We start from the raw sequence: 19,087 nt of genomic DNA, 5'->3' as shown, positions 1-19,087 counted from the left end.
CAGGGATTCAGTTTGTAAAAAAGTTATTTTCATCATCAGACAAAACTTCAATAATTGGAGCTTTGTTTATGACTGAGGCAAACATCACAGGGCAAAAATCTGTCTCGCATCTGCTGCAAAGTAAAGTTTTTTTTAATGAGATTTACTTTCTTCTCTTCTAGAGACTAACAAATTGCATGTGATTGAAAGCTCCAAGGACTTAAGCATGATGTTCTCTGAGGTAGCAGTTTTGTACTACGGTTTTACACAGGTCAAGAAAGTCAGAAGAAAAATGTACCACGAGGAAAAAATTTAAATCTTTTATTTTAAAATACTGCTCAAACATACAGTCTGTAACTCTGTTTGACAGATGTGTTAGAAACTTTATGAAAGATTAATTAAGGAGATGTCAATAGGTCAAGAGTTCTAAATCAAGTAGCAAGATATTTCCAGGAGATAGTCAGGTGTCGACAACTGTCAATAAGTTTTCATTTTATAAAGTTATCTGTTAGCAGGAATCTCATTCTTTAAATTGGGCAATCACTGGGCAATAATCCAGTCAGTAATTTTGTAGTCCTTTAACGTTATTTAGCATGAGATAAAGGATTTTAAAAAAAGTTCTTGCCCTCAAATGATGGAGAAGGCAACTAGAAAACAAGGGTCCAAGGTTAGAAAACTAAAGTGAAATAAAGTTCAGCAAAACAATTCAGCATCTTTATTTCACTTACATGAACAATAATAACTGCAGTGTCCATATTTCTTTTTTTCATTTATGTCTTACCCCTTTTGCAGTGGGTTTAAGCTCCTTGTGGGTGACCCATCCTCTTTTTTTCAGCGCTCCTTCAGGAACAAGATCAACTGCCTGGATATAATCACCAACAATAACATTTCCACTGCAAAGACCTATCCAAGCAGCAAACTACTAGAGTGGAAAAAAAAACAGCCAGTGACACACAACTAACCAGCAGTGTTGTATTAAAGTATGTGTCACTGCTATATTGCTGTTCCACTTTATACAACAATGTAGTGAAGGTATTAAAAACAGTTGAAAAGTGAAATAATAAAATCTACTGAGATGAAGCAGAGCGCAGGCGCTGAAGAATTCAGCGCTGATAGACATTTTAACAATTAATCAGATGATTAAATTTTGAAAACCTAGTTGAATACCATTAAATAATGTATTCTGATGGTGAGATGCAACTCTTAAAGGTTAGAGACAATTCTGTCAACGCTCCTTCTCTTCTCTTTATGGGACGGGAGCACATTTGGTGAAAATCCTCTTTGACACGGAGACAACATTGAGAGATATGTTGAGTCTAAATGCTGCCTCTGAGAGCCGTGCGACTCACGGCATCAGGAACTGCCACGTCAGCCTGCCCCCTACTCGTTTTCTGATTATGTTAATCAGGTGAAATTCTTTCTTGCTTGGCAAGGGGAGCTGATTGGATGGGCTGAGGCGGAGACCCTGAATGGGGGCCATATGATTGGTTGGCTCATATAAAACTGAATAATGGGTCAGGTGACCATATTATCATAAACACAAACATTACTACAGTGAGGAAATACACATCCATGTGCATTCACACACTCACACACACACACTAACATTAACTATGTACTAGTCAGGCGGCCAGTGTTTGTCTGATAGATTGATAAGAAATCTATATATCAATTGATATAATTTCTATCAATTCCCAGCACAGAAAGGTTTGGCAGCTACAGTTATTTAATTCCATCACAACAGCTTTACTGTCATTCAGATATGAGGTCAACATATTATTTACTGTACTGCTTTGACTGTCAAACTGTCAAATCTACTATGGGCACCAAAAGATTTTACAATTTAGTTTAATAGCTTTATACAGCTATAAGACATTGATAACTTTTTTGGGGCCAAATACTACTACAATAATTTGGCAGCTCAATATGGATACATCACTGAAATACTTTTTTTTATTCAGGTATCACATTAATAAGTCATTTGCTGTACTTTTGTGAAGTGAAGCAGCCACAGTACCCCGTTTCGCCAGATACTAATACATTTGGCAGCCGCTTGCTGTAATTACATTATCCACATATCAAATTGATGCATTGTGTGAACAGTTTTTGAAAGCTAAAGACAGAGATCTGGCAGCTACTTTTCACCGCACCATTAATTATATACAATGATCCAGATAATGAGCTTATGTCACTTGCTTTTGACAATGTCAAGCAACCTTGAGGAGTCACATTTCTTAGTGAAATTCTGAACATTTTAATCATCCATACAATAAGGTTGTAATCAGGGTTAGAAGAACAGGATTGTAGTCATGCCAAATACATGGGCACGATCTTCCCAATCATTGTAGTATTGCAGTGTTGCATTTATGGGATTGGGACCAGTCAGAAATCATATGATCAGGTGTTATATGTAATTATGTATGTATTATATGCGTGTTAGGTCAAGTTAGACCATTATAACTTGATGAACATATTTTAACATATAAAAAAATGTTACAAACAACATACACTACAAAAAAGGGCCATTGAGGGGCCTGAACCAACAAATCCAAACATCTTCCATGAAATTAAACAAGAATCCAAGCAAACTTTTAACCATGCTGCTCAGGGTAAGCAATAAAGCAAACCCAGAGGTGGAATACACTGTAATAAAAACTGTATTGAAATAGATCCGTTTCACAAAGCAGGTTGAACAAACTCTGAGTCTAATTCTCTGAGTCTAATTCTGAACTCTGAGTTGATCTACTCTGAGATAGAAAACTCTGAGTTCCAGAAACGCTGATTTGAGTTAGTTTAGTCAACTCTGAGTAGTTTCACCATGGCAACGAGGAAGAGGGGAGCTACGTTTTTCACCAGCCTCAAATTGGAAATCTTAATGCGCTCGTACAACGAGTTTCAACACATTTTTAGAAAGAAGTGCAGGAGACGGCGTGGGAGAACATTGCTGCTCGGGTCAATGCGTAAATTAAAATGTAGTCCTTTGCAATCACAATAATATTACTGGGGAAAACTGCTTGAATGGTAGCCTGTTCATTTATTTCATTTAAGTGCAATCCCACAGGGGGGAAGCGCACATGGCAGCAGCTTAAGATGAAATATAAAAACATTGTTCAAACAGGTAAGACCTCGGCATGGAGGTACCTCATTTTGACCATATTTTACACTGAAAAATAAATATTAAGTGGCTATTTGACAGTGCAGTTGTTTTATCCCCAACATAATGCTGTTTTCACACACATAGATTTATTCTCGTCTATATCATGTTCTGTTAAATAATAAAGCCTATTTAAACTAAGACAGACTTCTACTCAGCCAACAGAAAGAAGGAATATGCCCGTAAAACGGGTGGTGGCCCAGCACCGCCACCTCTAACGGAGGCAGAGGAGCTGCACCTAAGCCAGAATATTGGAAGGCCAGTAGCTGAGGGAATCCCTGGTGGAAGCTCATCCTCTGAGTCCACCCTCCCAAGACACAAGTGCCTTTATAAAATGTAATAGGCCTATGGATATCTTTTTTTAAGTCTATTCAAACAAATATTTATTTTACTTTTATCCCAACAGATTTGATGGTGCCACTCAAAAAGATAATTGTCTGGAAATGCTAAAACATCTATGTGCGGTCTGATAACCATCTCCCGACAAATATTTAATTCTCTGCACTGTAATGCTGAACCTTTATCCACGGGATCGTTGTCAAAAGGACGTGCCATGTTCGTGAGAAAAGTCGCCTCCGGCTGTGCCTAATGGACTTCCAGAACACAAAACTCCCTTTTCCCTCATTTCAGGGTTAATAAACTCAGAGTTTTCACTAAACCTGCTTTGTGAAACGGTTCCTTGCTGTCACTGTTAGTATGTGTGTAAACAAGTATGTGATTGTTCTGACCGATGTCCCTGCATTGAAGCTGACCTTGCAGCCACTGGAACAAAGAGGAGCTGCATTTTCACTGCTGATAATGAGCCCACATTTCATTGTCACAAGGAGCTCCCCTTCTGGAATCTATACCTATCCCCTCTTTTCCTCTGCTCTTTGCACAGATTTGGTTTTCTTATTGTCTTTTTATTTTCTCTCACGGTTCTCTTTTCTCCCTCTTGTCACTGCTTTTCTCTCCTCGCAAATTTCACATGCTTCACACCTGTATGCTGTGTACACATAGGAATACAATGACAAATGCATATACTGTATAAACAGGCATATATACACACACACACACACACACACATCTTAGTACAGGACTGGCAAAACCACTCTGGGACAGCACTGACATATTCCTTCTCATTTTAAATGTATGAAAAGTTGAAATTGTGTATATGGAGCACACCCACATGTATTCCATTATACTGTGTGTCAAAGTGTGCACTGAGTTTTGCACAGTCGGAGGGGGTGGGGGGTGGGGGGCGGTTTGGGTGTACAAAAACACACACAGACACAGAAGAGGTAAGAACGAAGGAAAGGCTGATAGTTAAGTTGACAGTATATCCCGAACAGATAATATTGTAGAAAAAAAAATAAACATCATGTTCTTTCAGTATGCCTCTGCTGTTTATTTCAGCGCTGAAATATATCAGCAAAACTTTGACAAGTCCACTGAAAATGGAAAAGAACTGGGATTTGAGAAGGATTATAGTCAATATATTGATGGTTATAATGACAGCAGTATATTTCACACTACTTTGTAAAGTATTCTTACACATCATGTAATAATGTATTATGTATTTTGTGATGTAATCTCATGTAAAATATAGTTTAAGATCCTAATAAATGTGTATTTTATTTCAGTCAACCTTCAATCAATTGAATTGAGGGAGGGGAAGAAAGAATAAATGACCTAAAGTGAGAAAAAAAAGACAGATGGAGGGATGATACACAGAAGGGTGGACATTGACAGTCCCCTCAGGTCTCTTTGATAAAGATCAGAGCACAGCCAGAAACTCAATCACATCCTAATACATTTGTATATACCTTGTATATACCTTCCCTCACACACACAAACACAAGCTTGACTTTTTACACTCAGATCATGTTCAAGTTAAAGAGACTACAGTCCAAATCAATCAGTCAAGGGCTGATAAGCGATCAAAGAACCTGAGAAACAAATGGTAGCGTGTTCATTCAGTGGTTGCCTGTAAATGTGGATGCTAACTGAGATTTACGGCTCCTCTGAGTACCTACTTTCAGAGTACATGCATTAAGCTGTCAGATGAGACTCATCTATATAAGATGTTCACATGTTGAACCACACTGACTGGCATGTAGTCATCAACACCGAATTACAAATTGTGCAGAGTAGAAAACATGTAAAAGTATCTTCATCAGAGATAGGCTTCTGAACTCTAAACAAATGTGTAGCATCCTTGAAGCCTCTCCATTTAACAAGTGGGATTATTGTGCACATTTCCTCAGGAGCCAGTGGAAGAGTTGACAAAATGTTACAGAGGCTGCTCGTTACGTTAAACAGCGAGATGTTTGACTTGACAAATATCTAACCTCTACCAAACTGGAACGTCATCATAAAAATAAATGAGGAACATGTATTATTCACAGCAAAGCAAATCACTGGATGAGACACTCTATAATGCATTCTCATGGCTGTTAGTTTACACTTAAAGTGAAATTTTTCAATTAAAAATTTAAAATAACCCCACATTTAATTTGCTTCCCACTAAAGTGCTTCTCTGCTTTTTTTGCTGCTGCCCAAATCAAAGAAATATAAGTTCAAGATGGCACACGATGCTGAGCCGAAAACAATAAAATATCATGCACTTTCATCTGCAATTATATGGTTTTCAAATAGAATTTATCTGACTCATTTCTACAGATAGCTCGGATGAAAATACCTGGTCAAAACAGTTCAGTCTTTCACAACATTAGTGGGACGTTTCCCCAATAAACTCACATGTTTTAGGTACCCTGTGTAAAATATTGCTCTATTTAATTGAGCTGATTCTAATATTTGTATTTTATTTTGAGCTAATCAAACTAATTACATTTCTCTCAGATAATCCTCTAAGGCTTGTCCATTGAAAAGGTTACCTCGTTTGAAATGTGAACATTAAACTGAACCACTATCATGAAAAATGGCACAGAGCAAGTTCATCTAATTAGTATTTCAAATTATTATTTCTTTTACTTTTTTTAGATTGTGGCATCTTATATTTAGTTTGTCACATCCACATCTTGAACATGACCAAAATCCTCTAAGGTCACAATATATTGACGGGACGAAAAATGAAATCTTAAAATGCTTAGTGGACTGCTTTTATGTAGCGCTTTCCAAGTTCTGTTGACTTAAGCCTTTACATGTTTGAAAAAATGTTCATTTGCATTATTTCATTATTTCCTTTGTGGAATAATAGTCAGACTTTATGTTTGGGATAAAAGATTCAAAAATTTTAAAAATAATGGCACAATATCTCCTTACTTTTAACACTTCATACATAAACTGAGTGTTAGAGATGGTTTAGGCAGGTTCACTACCACAAATCTTTCATAAATTAGAGTATAGTCACTGAAGAATGTGCTCTACAAAAAGGTGGAGCAGGACATTACAGGGTTTAAGTACTTTTACACGACAAGGCACATTTATTCATTCACACACACAGACAAACATTTACACTGTACTTCATAGTTGATCCAGTTTTACGGTCTATGCTGTTTATTTTCTCTAGCATACACACACACATGCCAATGAATGCATTGGAGGTAAAGTAGGTTCAGTGTCTTTAAACAACCGCTCTTCCTGCTGAGCTAAAATCTGGCCAATATCAGCAATCCGCTGTTTAGGAATTCAAATGGCTTATGGAACTTATTCATCTTTTGTAGCATTTTTATTTATTTTTTATTAGCAGAGGGAGACAGGCAGGAAAATTGGCAAAAAGAGTTGCGCATGACACAAGGCAAGCTGCCAAAGAGATTTGGGCTCAAACCTGGACAGGCTACAACGAAGGACTTTATGGATGCCGTGAAGTTCAACAACGTTCTTGAAATGCCTGAACTGTTACAGGCAAACAATTTTCTGACAGATTTCAAATAGTTCTCTCCTTGACAATCTAAACCATCACTCATATATCAAAGTTGTAGAGGGTCAGGAAAAGAATGCAAAATCAGAGGGCCATCTTTGCTGGCTGCAGACCTCTGTGCGTGAGCAGCAATCTTCATGATATTATGTGAATATGATGGATAAATGCCCGTATGCTGAAGGGCCTGTCTATGCCACTGACATCTGGTCAGTGAGAGCTCCTCAATGGTTTAACAACCTGCCAACAACTCCTGTGTGTTTGCAAATTACACATCCACTCTCCAGCAGCTCACAATACATAAACAGTTAGGAGTGAATACATACAAATGCCTTGAGCTTCTCCAACTCCACCTCAGGTATCTCCGCTACCTTAAGAATACAGCAAATGCAGTGTAATAACTTCCTAATGGAAAAGGAAATAAGTGGTTGAAAGAAAATCGCATCAAAAGATTCCGTTTAATGTTTCTGACTTGTTTGATCTGCCTTTGTTAGAGCATGTGAAACGTGTTGATTCTGTGTTTAGTTACTTAAGGAAAGAAACCTGTTTGTTTGTATTTTCCATTTTATCCCTTCTATATTTCGTTATTGCCTTCTCTGGAGGCACAGTCTAAACTCCATTTGATGTTAATGAAGGTAAGACAAGTTATATCTGTTTTACTTCAGTACGAGATGAAAAAAGAGGTGAAGATGCTGTACTTGCAGAAGAGGGAAGAAAAACAGTAGCACGGAGGAGGGGTTCGGGATGAGGGGAGAGAGGTGAAATCTCTGCTGACTTGTTAGTCGCATGGAAGCATGTTCTTGTACAAAGAACATGGAATTCACATCAATGCTATGAAACAAATAATTACATCATCGGGGAATCTGCCTTTGTACTGTATATCTGTATGTCCCTACACCACACATGCCCAAGCATCTGGACACATGCAATCTTCTAAATGTACACTGTATGAATATGGGTAAAGTACCCTTATGGTTGAGATTAATAGATAATGGCTTTAGAATCCTCCTGATGCTGATGAAGTGCTGCTACCTGTATGTCATGATGTCATGATATTTAATTTTTTTTAACAGGTTATTATAACATCTTCTCCGATATACACTGCAACCTCCAAATAAAGCTCCAATCTTCCCCACTTGAATATAGAAGCAAAAAAAAAAAAAGAAGACAAATTTAACTTCCAACAACTATAAATGCAATTATTTGTGTCATGGTGTTCTTGTTTTAATGAATCTGTCAAACAAATACAGATGTTTTCATAAGATGTGGTCATGAGGGTCAATTTGTTTGGCTAAGGACATCATATAAAAGGTGGCTCTTCTGAGGACTGGGTTGAAGTGACACTTTTGCATTCATGCAAATGATAAAGGTGCTTGTACATCATACCATTCACCAGAAGGCAATGATAAATGAGCGGAAGAGAACAACCAGAAGAGTGGCATCAAATTGATTATTTCCAACTTCACCCCAATTTAATTTCTAAATTCATCGAAGTATTTATTTTACCATCTTGCTTCTATTTTGTTTCCTGACAACTTCCGTTTTCCAAAATCATTTGAGATAAATACAACCCAATAGCCATTCAAAATAGCAGTTCAAAAAATGACCGGGATGAACAAGCAACGGTAGAAAAAGAGAAGACACAAAGAGCAAGGGGAAACAAAAATAAGAAAAAATACTCAGTATCGATCATGCTTAGAAAACGCGCACACACTTTGTGACAGTGTACGAAAGTGTGCGCATGTGTGTCTCAGCGTGTGATAATCTGCGATTCCGTCTCATCAGCACAATATCAAACTGCCTCCGACATCATGTTAAATAATACATCACTGTATTTCTCTCTCGGTCACATGCATGTGCACATATGCGCACTATATGGTGTGCTGGTGCATGAATTAGTTATGACCTGACAATCTTCAGAGGAAGAGGAAGAAATATTCAAGGAGTTTTACAACCACATCAAAGTGTAACCCACTGAGGAGACAGGCTGGAGCGGATAAGGCTGCTCTGCTGTACCTTTGCCCTCCCAAGGCAAACTTATTTCCTCTACACTGATCAATGAACCATAATGTGCCTCTTTTAAAACATAGATATAATCAAATACTTGCAAGATTGTATTTGCACTAGATACACATTTTGCCAAGATATGTGCTCAATCAAATCCATTCACCTGTTTTCAACATATTTACAAGTAGCAACAGGCAAAGCGGAGGAGTCCATAACTTTCCCACTGACATCCTCCAGCTCTTCCTGATTGATGTGTCCCAAGGCATTCCTCGACCAGGTGTGATCTGAAAAGCCTCAGGCATCTTGTGGGTCTGCTCCAGGGTGCACTCTTAGCTTGATCTGCCTTGAATTTCTGCATTGTAAGATGCCCAGGAGGTTTCTGCAACGAATACCCAAACATTTCCCTTGCATTTCCAGCATTGATATTGTTTTTTTTTTATTTTCTAAGCTGTACACTAACTTGATAAAATACAAAAATGATAATGTAGACTTAATTTATTACCATTTGCAAAGGGCAATTAAAATGGCTCCCCTAGAGCAGATCAGCTGTAAATAAACAAAATTACATAATCTATTAGTTAAATTTGTAATGTTTTGATACTGTGTTTCTATAATTTAGACAGTGATTTATGGAGTTCTTTATCTTAATAGTTGAAAGAAAGAGTTGTGCTTCTATCAATAATGAACCAGAGTATTATTTTTTACTCTTTTTTTTTCATCAGGATGTAATATTTATATGAGAATACCTGAGAAAATGTGAAAGCTGAAATGCCTCCTGTAACAGATTAGGCAAAAGGATTACATGTATTATGGAAGACTTGCCAAAATTTGTGAAAACCAGAGAGGATAATTCCTTTGGAGAAAATCCTTCCGTCCATGTATGGATTTACAGCCTTGTTATGTTGACTATGGGCAGAAGACTGACAGATCATCAGTATGATGTCACATATTTGCAAATGTCAATTGTGCTCCGCTTCTCTGACTCACTGTCTCCCCCTCTGCTACACACACACACACACTGCGTAAGTCAAACGGCTGCATGTATCAACAGCAGGGGCTCTTCAGATAAGTCCCCTGGATATTCTCACTGAGAGCAAACTTCCTCCCTGTTGTGTCTACACACAGACAGAACGACACAAAATCACACAGAATGAGCATTGGCCAAGCAGCTAGTAGAAATTTGTGCCAGCGAATAAATCTGGGTTAAAACTGCTTTGACATACAAGTTGAACAGAAACACACAGACACCCACACACATGTAAGCCCAGACACAGTATGTGTGGCAACTTAAACGCAGACAATTTGCAATCAGTGATGCTGTCATTTTTACCAGCCCCCAACAGCAAGATGAACATCCGTCAGGTATCAACAGATAGCTACGTACAGATAAGCCTAAATCCCATGTTGGGACGAAGAAAGGCAGCAGCAAATCATTGTACCAAGCAGCTGTGGCAAACACTGTGTAAACACCGTCTGTGTATGCGAGTATGTGAGACCTATGTACTTATGCATACATCTATCTTTGTGAGAAGTAATTGGACATAATTTTGGGGATTAAGAATTTGAGTTCAAGATAGAATTAGATTTAGACAAGTGTGGTCGGGTTGGCATTAATTTGGGATCGTAAAAGGTGGGGTATGGCCTTGGGTAATATATTACAACATGGTGGTCATGAGGCATCTGTATATCTGTAGATTTGTACAAAAGCCTTAAGATTTTAATTCAAATTTCATTACAGCAAAAAGGTGTCCTGATCTTCCCGTGAACTTTAGAAGTAACATCTCACTTACCTAGTGAGTGATTTTAAACCAGTCTGTAGCACATAGGTGGGTATTTTTTTTTTCATCCCTTTACAATTAGAGCTTAAAGTGCACTTTATTTTTAGCGAATCCAATGGTCATTGGTGAATTTAAATCTCCCAGCCACAGAGTTTGTATTGCTAAAACTTCCATATCACGTCATCAATAACTAGGGTGGCCAGGTGTCTGTGCAGGACTGCAAAGCATTTTTAATCCTTGAACTCTTTTCTCACAAATTAAGATGATTTCCTGAAATTTGATATGTTCCTTTTTTCAAATGTTTTTTTTTATTTGGTTTATATCCAATGATTTGGAAGAAGCAAAGTTATCTCTCATCATGGGGCCCGTGTTTAATCTTGATTTTGGTGGAATATCAAGGAAACCACCACAAAATAGAGGAAATCAGCTACAACCATGAATGGAAAAAACTTACAACTGGGAGAAGAAAAGTGGAAGCCAGTTCTTTTTCGATGCCCAAGAAATTTTAAGTTTCACATGTGGGAGATTGTGACATGAAGCAATAAAGTACAACTGAGTCTCAAAAGAAATGTGTGGGTCAGAAAAAGATGTGCCCATCCATGGATGCATTCCTGCTGAAACCCAAAGCTGACCGCAGACAGATAAGCTAACACCTGCTGAGATAGCCAGCATTAGCCACACTGTGCAGCAATCTGAATCATTCACGTAAGCAGACTGTGGCACTAAGGCAGCACAAGTCATTACTCCAGAGTCACATCTGCTGAAAAAAGGTCATGTGGTCATTCAAATGCTGTGACCATATCTAAAGATGTCCTGTTACCTGCTTTGGCACAGGCGAACCCTAACTACTGCTACATCAACCTGTCTGAGTCAACTTCCTCTACTGACTTGGTTATTGGCAGTGGTGACGATAGCGCCACTTCTGTGTAAAGGTCAGAAATTCTGAAAGCACTTAATTCACACAATCAAATTTTTCCTGGTGAGGTTGGACAAATCGAACCAAATTTAATCCCAATAATTTGGATAACAAATGACTGATAAAAAAAAAAACAGGTAAAAGGTTTATGTAAGCCTCACACTAGTTGTTTGGTGTCTGTGCTGCGTGTGCATTGCAGAAATGGTGCGTTGGGGCAAACTTTTCTGTTGTGACGCTGCTGCAACAAAGCTACCTCCGACAAAATCTTTTCCCTTTGGCAATGATCATGAATACACAGAATTTTGTGTTGTCCATAGTTGATGTGATTTGGAAATGAGAGAAAGGAGAGCTGAACAGTTGTAACCAGATAGCTTCCCTCATTCAAGGAGGGAGAGAGAAGCACTTAAAAAGTGACTGTTATCAGTGCTTCATGATAAGCACACCAGCATGATAACAAGTATGTCCCATGCCAGGTTTTCGCTATAAGTATAGAAGGCTTAAGCTTAAAACCACAAATTCCCACCACCATCATAGTTGCTGGTCATTACGCTTCCTCGACTTATTGAGTAAATTTGTATATTCACCACCACAACAAAGCTGATCGACTTTGGCGCTGTTGTCATTATTTTGGCAGAGAAAAAGGTTTAAAAGAGGTTGTAGTAATTTTAAGTATGCATATGAGACAAATACCTGTACTACCTGTGTAAGTTTAGTATCTTAGCAAAGTAACCACAGGTTCAGATCTGGATTTTCAGTATCACATAGCTGGTTCACATTTTATCCCCCTGGTAACTTGTGACAGCAAATCTAACATGCTCCAAAGCAGTTTAGGGTTCCAGATAAGTGGTGAACACATCTAAAAGCACCACCTCCTAATCAATCACTTTCCTTAAAACATTTGTGAACATAAACAAGCTTAATTTGTCTGATCTATTTGTACTTTAATGATGTGGCAGTGACATTGATCAGTTTGCATGTGAATATTATGCATTCACAGAGTCAGCTTTCCTCCCTGTTTTGGCTGCGGCAGCTGTGTTGCTTTTCAGGATGCTAAAAATATACAATATTGATCCCTGTTATATATTGTTATCGATCTTCTGATGCCCATTCCAACTATTTCAGAATAATATGCACACATCCAGAATCTGAAAACTTGCACAGACTTACCATGATGATAACCAGTGCTGTAGCACCACTTAGCGAGGTCTCACTTGTTAGCCCTAAATAACCAGGAGATACTCCGGATATGTTGGGCCTACTTCGTAGTACGGAGACCATATTGGGTCTGCACTAAAAACAACTTTGTCTGCATGAAATAAAGTACACTTTCAGTATGAATATTGCAGCAAGACACAGGGTGACTGGATGATTTCAGCATTAATTTGACCACAGTTCCATCACCTATACTAAACTGTGACCTTTCACACTTTGGAAATGAGTAACAGCATGCAATGATATCATAGACATTCATACTATGTATTAGCGAATAAATTAATTGCTCAAATGCTCTGAGCTTCTAAATGACATGCAATATTACACATGCAGCTGTGTGACACGGCTGAGTCATTGTGTGAGCTGTTAACATGTGAACCATCTGCTCAGTGAATAGATGGAAACTATAATTTCCTTTAAATGATGAAAGATTTTTTTTTCAGTATCATGTATGCGCATCTGGTAAAAGATTTCATGTATTTCTTTAAATTCTCCCGAACTAATTGTCTTGTTAAGGACATTAAAGGTTTTCTAATCTAAATCTAATCTAGGATCTTTACTGAAGGAAGGACTTGGTGTTGCTACGCAGTGAGCTCTAATTTGAACCAACACTTCCACTATTGATATATTTTTCTTCATCTGTGAATAGTACACTATGGTGTTTACTTAGATAAAGATAGATAAAGATTCCTTTGTTGTTGCTATACGTAGGCATCGTACAGTGAAGTTGGGGCAGAGCTTTCGTTTCAGCAGACGAGCATGCATACATTTTTATGTGCTTTCACTAAGGCATTCATTCAATAGAAGAGAAATAGTGAATATGAAAAATAGGCGCAATATATGTTACCTCCATTAAGAATAGTACTGTGTTTTTGTAAAAAAATATTAAATATAAAAGGGAAAAAAAACTCACCAATACTATTTAGTCAACAGTAAAGGATATAGCAAAGGATTTAGCACTTCTTGGTAGGTTTAGCAGCAGTCATTCCATATTATGCCCATGTATCATACCATGATGTACGACTGAATTGGAGGCATTGCATTGAACATTGTACGGAATATTCCAGGTGAGTGGAGCTCATTAGGTTCATTGGGTTTAGTGTTCAAGGTGATAAGGAGGAGGACGAAAGGAGACATTTAAGGTAACTCTGCAATAGGCAAATCTTTATCTCTGCTCTTCTTCTTCACTCCAAAAAGCGACACTTAGTGTTCTCTGTTAGAATGTTTAAACTTAACTGGCAAATATAAACTAATAAAACAAGGCTAACTGAATTCTAAATTGAATCTTTATTATAATGCTTGTCTGCCAATTGAGGAATTTTTTATATTTATTTGTCTATCTAATCACATTTTTTCTTTTTAATTTTTTTTGTCTATGTATGCTTTCCCTTCTCATCCCTTCTCTTTCCTTGCCTTCTTCAGTATTTTTGACAGCCTTTCATGTTGCACAGGTAGGCTCTTGTCATCATACAGGGAGTTCATTCCTGTACCGAATGGAAAGGACTAAAAATCTAACTTGATATTCTGAAAGGTTCTGAGTCTGGTGTTGTGCTTTCTAATATTCAATTTGTAAATACATCAGCAAATATCAGCAGAGGTAGCCCAAGGCGGACAGCACAAAATTATTTCTACATCTAAAAACAGGATTTCTATTAAGGCAGAATTTTGTAGTTTGAACCCAGCATACTGACTCAGTATTGACCCATGAAATATCATAGATTTGACCTCATTTATGTTGCTGTTTGTTCCTTCACTATAGAGATGTAAAGGCAGAGTTCATACATTCTCTAGAATTCAACCCAGACAGAAAACCATTCAGAGAAATGATACAGAAACTTTCTGACCTTCATAGCTGAGTTTGAAACCGTGAGCAGAAACGGCAAAGTCACTGGTCAACCTCAAAGAGAAGACATTTCCTGTACTGGTGACCGGGGCAGGAATCTGGAAACCCGTCAACCTGTAGGAACACAGAATACAATGTTTTGACATGATGAATAAATGATTACGTTGAACTTTGATGCTTCCTTTCACGTACAAAAAACAAAGGCAAGGTTAACTGGTTATTATTGAGTGTGAGCGTGCATGATTGTTTGTCACATTTGTCTCTGTGTTGGCTCTGTGATGGACTGACAGCCTATCCAAGGTGGACCCTGCCGTTCACACAGTGGCAGCTGGGACATGCTGCAGCCTCCCCCTTGATCCTGACATGGATAAAGTGGGCATGGAAAATGGGTGGATGGATGCATGGACGGATCCAGTATTCACGTGTTAACATGGAATAACTGCAGTAAGTTTGCTATAAGCAAGGAAGGAATTTTTGATGTGTAAAGAAAATTCTATTGATTTTTTTCTTTGTCTGTGCTCTTTCTCTTTGCCAAGTTTGATGAAAGTCAGCTGGGTAGTTCTGAGTTATCCTCCTAACAGACAAACAAAAGCTGACGACAAGGCTCCACCTCAGTTCCACCTTAACAAAAAAGAGTATGCATCTTGTATTAAGGAAGGTGAAAAAAACACAGTCCTGGAATCAAACATTCTAAAAGTTTCAATACATCCAATTTCATAAAAACTCATAAAAAATCATGCATGTGTGTTTTTAAAATGACATAAAAACATATTGTTACTACTGATTTAAAAAAAAAACCTACCACACAACCTCCAGTCATTTTTTTAAATTGAACTGTACTGAATGGAAGCTCTTTTTTCCTTAAATACAAAGGCTGGCTTTCAAATGAATCAAGGTACAAGATCAAAGGGCATCAACTGAAAAAATATTAACTAATCAGACATATCAAAATATACTTCAGTCAAGAAGGAAGCCAAGGCTGCTTGTAATGTTTACTGAGGATGTTTGACATTCTCCTCAAAGCCAGATGGGCCTTCAGATTCCTTGAATAAAATGAGGGCAAGCTAGAAGGAGGAATGGAAGGCCAGATCTTTTTCAGATCTGGAAAAGAGCCAAATTGTCTTGCTGCTACTGCGACACTTTTCGTTTGTCCTGCAGCTACCATTCTTCATTTCATTTCACTTCCCTCCTTTCCTCCAGTTTCTCCCTTATTTCTCTACTCTTATTTCGCTGCCTCTTCCTCCAATCCGCTTATCCTTTCCTCTAAAACTAAACTCATTTTTTCTATTCCGCTTTAATGTCCACCACACTTACATAATTCCTTTTCCTCATCTTTCTACACTTCTGTGGCATTTATCCCCCTAAATATCACTTCTTCCTTCATTTTTGCTAATCTCTGCTTCTATACCCTGCTTTTCTCATGTTTTGCATCTTTTTCTTCTTGCTTCTGGGCTCTAATGTTCTGCTACCAGCACAGTTTTTCTTTAATCTTGTTTCCACATCTTTCATTTGTATATTTTTTTTTACTTTTACCCGCTCACTCTCCAATTACTCCCAAACAGAAAATAACTTTAGCATGGGTGTACTTGAAGTTTCTTGTATATTTTAGAATATTCATCTGTGACTAATCAAACTGTTTGTTTCTTGCTGGTTTTACATTTTCTTCTTCTGCATTGAATGCACTCTCGGTTATTTGTGTCATAATCTAAAAAAACAAAAAAAACAAAACATGGACAACGTTGTGAAATACTTCACATGATAGAAAAATTCAATGTTGTCATAGCAACACTTGAACCAGGGAGTTTTCAAAGTAATCTCTTATTGTCGAATGGGTTTGTGGCAAGAGAAATGTTGTCCATTTATAAAAGCTCAATCTAAAATTCAGATTTTATCATAACTTGATTTTTCAGGTTTGATTAAAGCTTCTAAACGTATCTACCATGTTCACACAATATATTTGCATTCATCATTCCCCTTTTGTACCACAATTGTACACAAAAAAGCCACCATTTTGCAAAAAAAGCCACCATTTCTTCAGAAACCTTCTCTCAGCCTAGTCCTCCACCCATATTCAATAGTCTTCTTCTACCTAACTACTTGCTTTCCTCTCTCCTCTTTTCTTTATATTGTTCTATTTCACATACTTCCCTTCTATTCACTTCTGGGTTATGTTATGCTTTCTTTTCCATCTCTTGCTCTCTTATTTGCAATCTTCCAATCATTGTTTCAATTTTTTTTATTTTCTTTAAGTCGTTGAAAGAATTTGTTCCCATCCTGTACATGCAGTTTTCAGTCCTAGTACAACACCACTCAATGTAAATGACAACCTTACCCTTCAGCAAATACCAACTTGTTAAAATAAACCTATGAAAGAAATATATATATTTCCTTTCTCTCCTGCTTTCTCTCCAGTATCTAATTTGCGATGCTCCACTCCTTGAAAAACACAAACCTTCAGCAGATATGTAGATACACTCAAAAACACACCACTCCATCTGGGTATTTTCAGATTTATGAGGTAAAACCAAAATTCTCTTACAGAGATTGACAGAGAGATTGAACAAAGAGTGTCTTGTGCTCAAGTGGGTGCGGGTAAGCTGAAGTGCATGCATGTGTGTGTTTTGTACAATACAGAGTGAAATCCCATTAGCAAGTGAAAAAGGAACTGGCTAATATCAAGAGAGTGCTTTCTCTGCTGATAGACATACAAATGCATAAAGAGTAATGAACAAGATCATACACACTTCAACACAAGGACACACCATTTTCTTTTTTTTTTTCTTTTTTTTTTTCCAAAAAAGGCAGTTATGCAGTCTGGCTAATGTGATTGCCACACCCTCTTCCTCTGGTTCTTCTACATTTACATCTGAGCATTTGTTAGCAACAAGTATAGAAGATTATTTGTTATAGTACTGCCATGATCGCAAGAATGAGAGCGCTGAAGCGACGAATGTAAAAAGACAAAAGCTGGACAGAAGTAAAGAAGGCATAGCACATAGTTGGTTTTTGTGTGCTTTCACATGTGCTGGGGATAAATATTCAATGACAGGTTAAATGGTTTTATATAACGTACCAGTCAAAAGTATGAATGCTTCTGACCATGCATTTTGAACAAGACGGTTTGTCCAAAATATGTGACACGTACTGTACTCACAGTCATGGCCACTTTTTGATGAACAGCTGTGAAACATGAAACCTGGTTTACAGGCTGAAGTTATCTTTCTCCTTTAATGTCTGAGAGATGTAAATTCTCTGGTGAAAAACTGCATGACTGAAATATCTTAAGAAGATCAAAAACTTGACTGGTCTTTTAGTACTTTACCACAGATGATCAGGTGCTGTTCTCAATACAATATAGATTAAACCACTAAATTCAGGTGCAAGGAATGATACTGTCTATTCTAACATGAACAAGGCCCTTCAAAATTCTGTGGCACAGCAATATCGAGTCAGTTAATTCTCAGTGGAGCACCTTTCAACCTAAGCACAAACACACTTCAACACTGCTAAATCAATGTAATAACTTCCTCGATCTGAGGTGTTCATTTCCCAGAGTATATCTTGGCAAACCAAACATTCAACTATGTGTCAAAAACAGCTTGAAAACCACAGCTAAGGATGATGGATAAGGAAAGAAATTTGCTTTGCCAAAACTGCTAACAGACAACAATATGTACTTTCGTCTGATCCGTTTAACACAGTGATTTTAGATTCAAACTGATGTGTGATTGTGAGATAAAGGTAAATGAATAGTGCAGTTTATACTGTCACCATGGAAAACAAGGTTCATTGGTGTGAAGGAGGCTTTGATGTTGCAGCTTAGTCTCACATTAAAATGTGTAAGAGTTGAATTAGTCCACAGTGTGTAATATGTCACTATACAATTATATATCATATAGTGCATAGTTGTAGCGTATTGATGGGACTTATTCAAACAACCTGGAAATTGGAAAATGGAACTTTATAAGATATGGAAAATGCACTGAAATGATCCATTTGAACTCAAGTATTGATCCTTCTTACACATAACCATGAGGTTTTTGTGCCTAAACCTAACCAAACAACAAATTAAATGAAAGTGATAAACAATCAAATATTTTCAAATAATGATTAAAAGTTATAACACTAGAAAAACACATGAATGTATTTGTAAATCAAATATTTTACTTGAGACTGCCTTCGTGAATTAACAATACCACCGGTGATTTAGGATGGGTGATACAGGAATTAGGGCCTATATTTAGGTTTAAAACATTTGCAACCGTTAGTGGACGTGTGAATAAGTGCTGGTAAAATTTTGTCAGCAAGCATCCTATAACACTGTTTTCTGTAAAATTAT

At 37.4% G+C, this 19,087-nt stretch overlaps 1 protein-coding gene across 1 annotated transcript in view; it reads right to left on the bottom strand.

The window, feature by feature from the left end:
• csmd3b (CUB and Sushi multiple domains 3b) overlaps nt 1-19,087 on the bottom strand; it is a 335,017-nt gene that overhangs the window by 205,791 nt on the left and 110,139 nt on the right. Inside the window, exon 3 of the mRNA XM_072370697.1 lies at nt 14,750-14,862. Within this exon, the coding sequence (XP_072226798.1) occupies nt 14,750-14,862 (113 nt within the window). The remainder of the gene's footprint in view (nt 1-14,749; nt 14,863-19,087) is intronic.

The sequence above is a fragment of the Leuresthes tenuis genome, unplaced genomic scaffold, assembly GCF_036924035.1.
Source record: "Leuresthes tenuis unplaced genomic scaffold, fLeuTen1.0.hap1 SCAF_18, whole genome shotgun sequence".
Taxonomy (NCBI): domain Eukaryota; kingdom Metazoa; phylum Chordata; class Actinopteri; order Atheriniformes; family Atherinopsidae; genus Leuresthes; species Leuresthes tenuis.
Note: the sequence above shows the minus strand (reverse complement) of the source record. Positions and strands in the feature narration are given on the sequence as shown.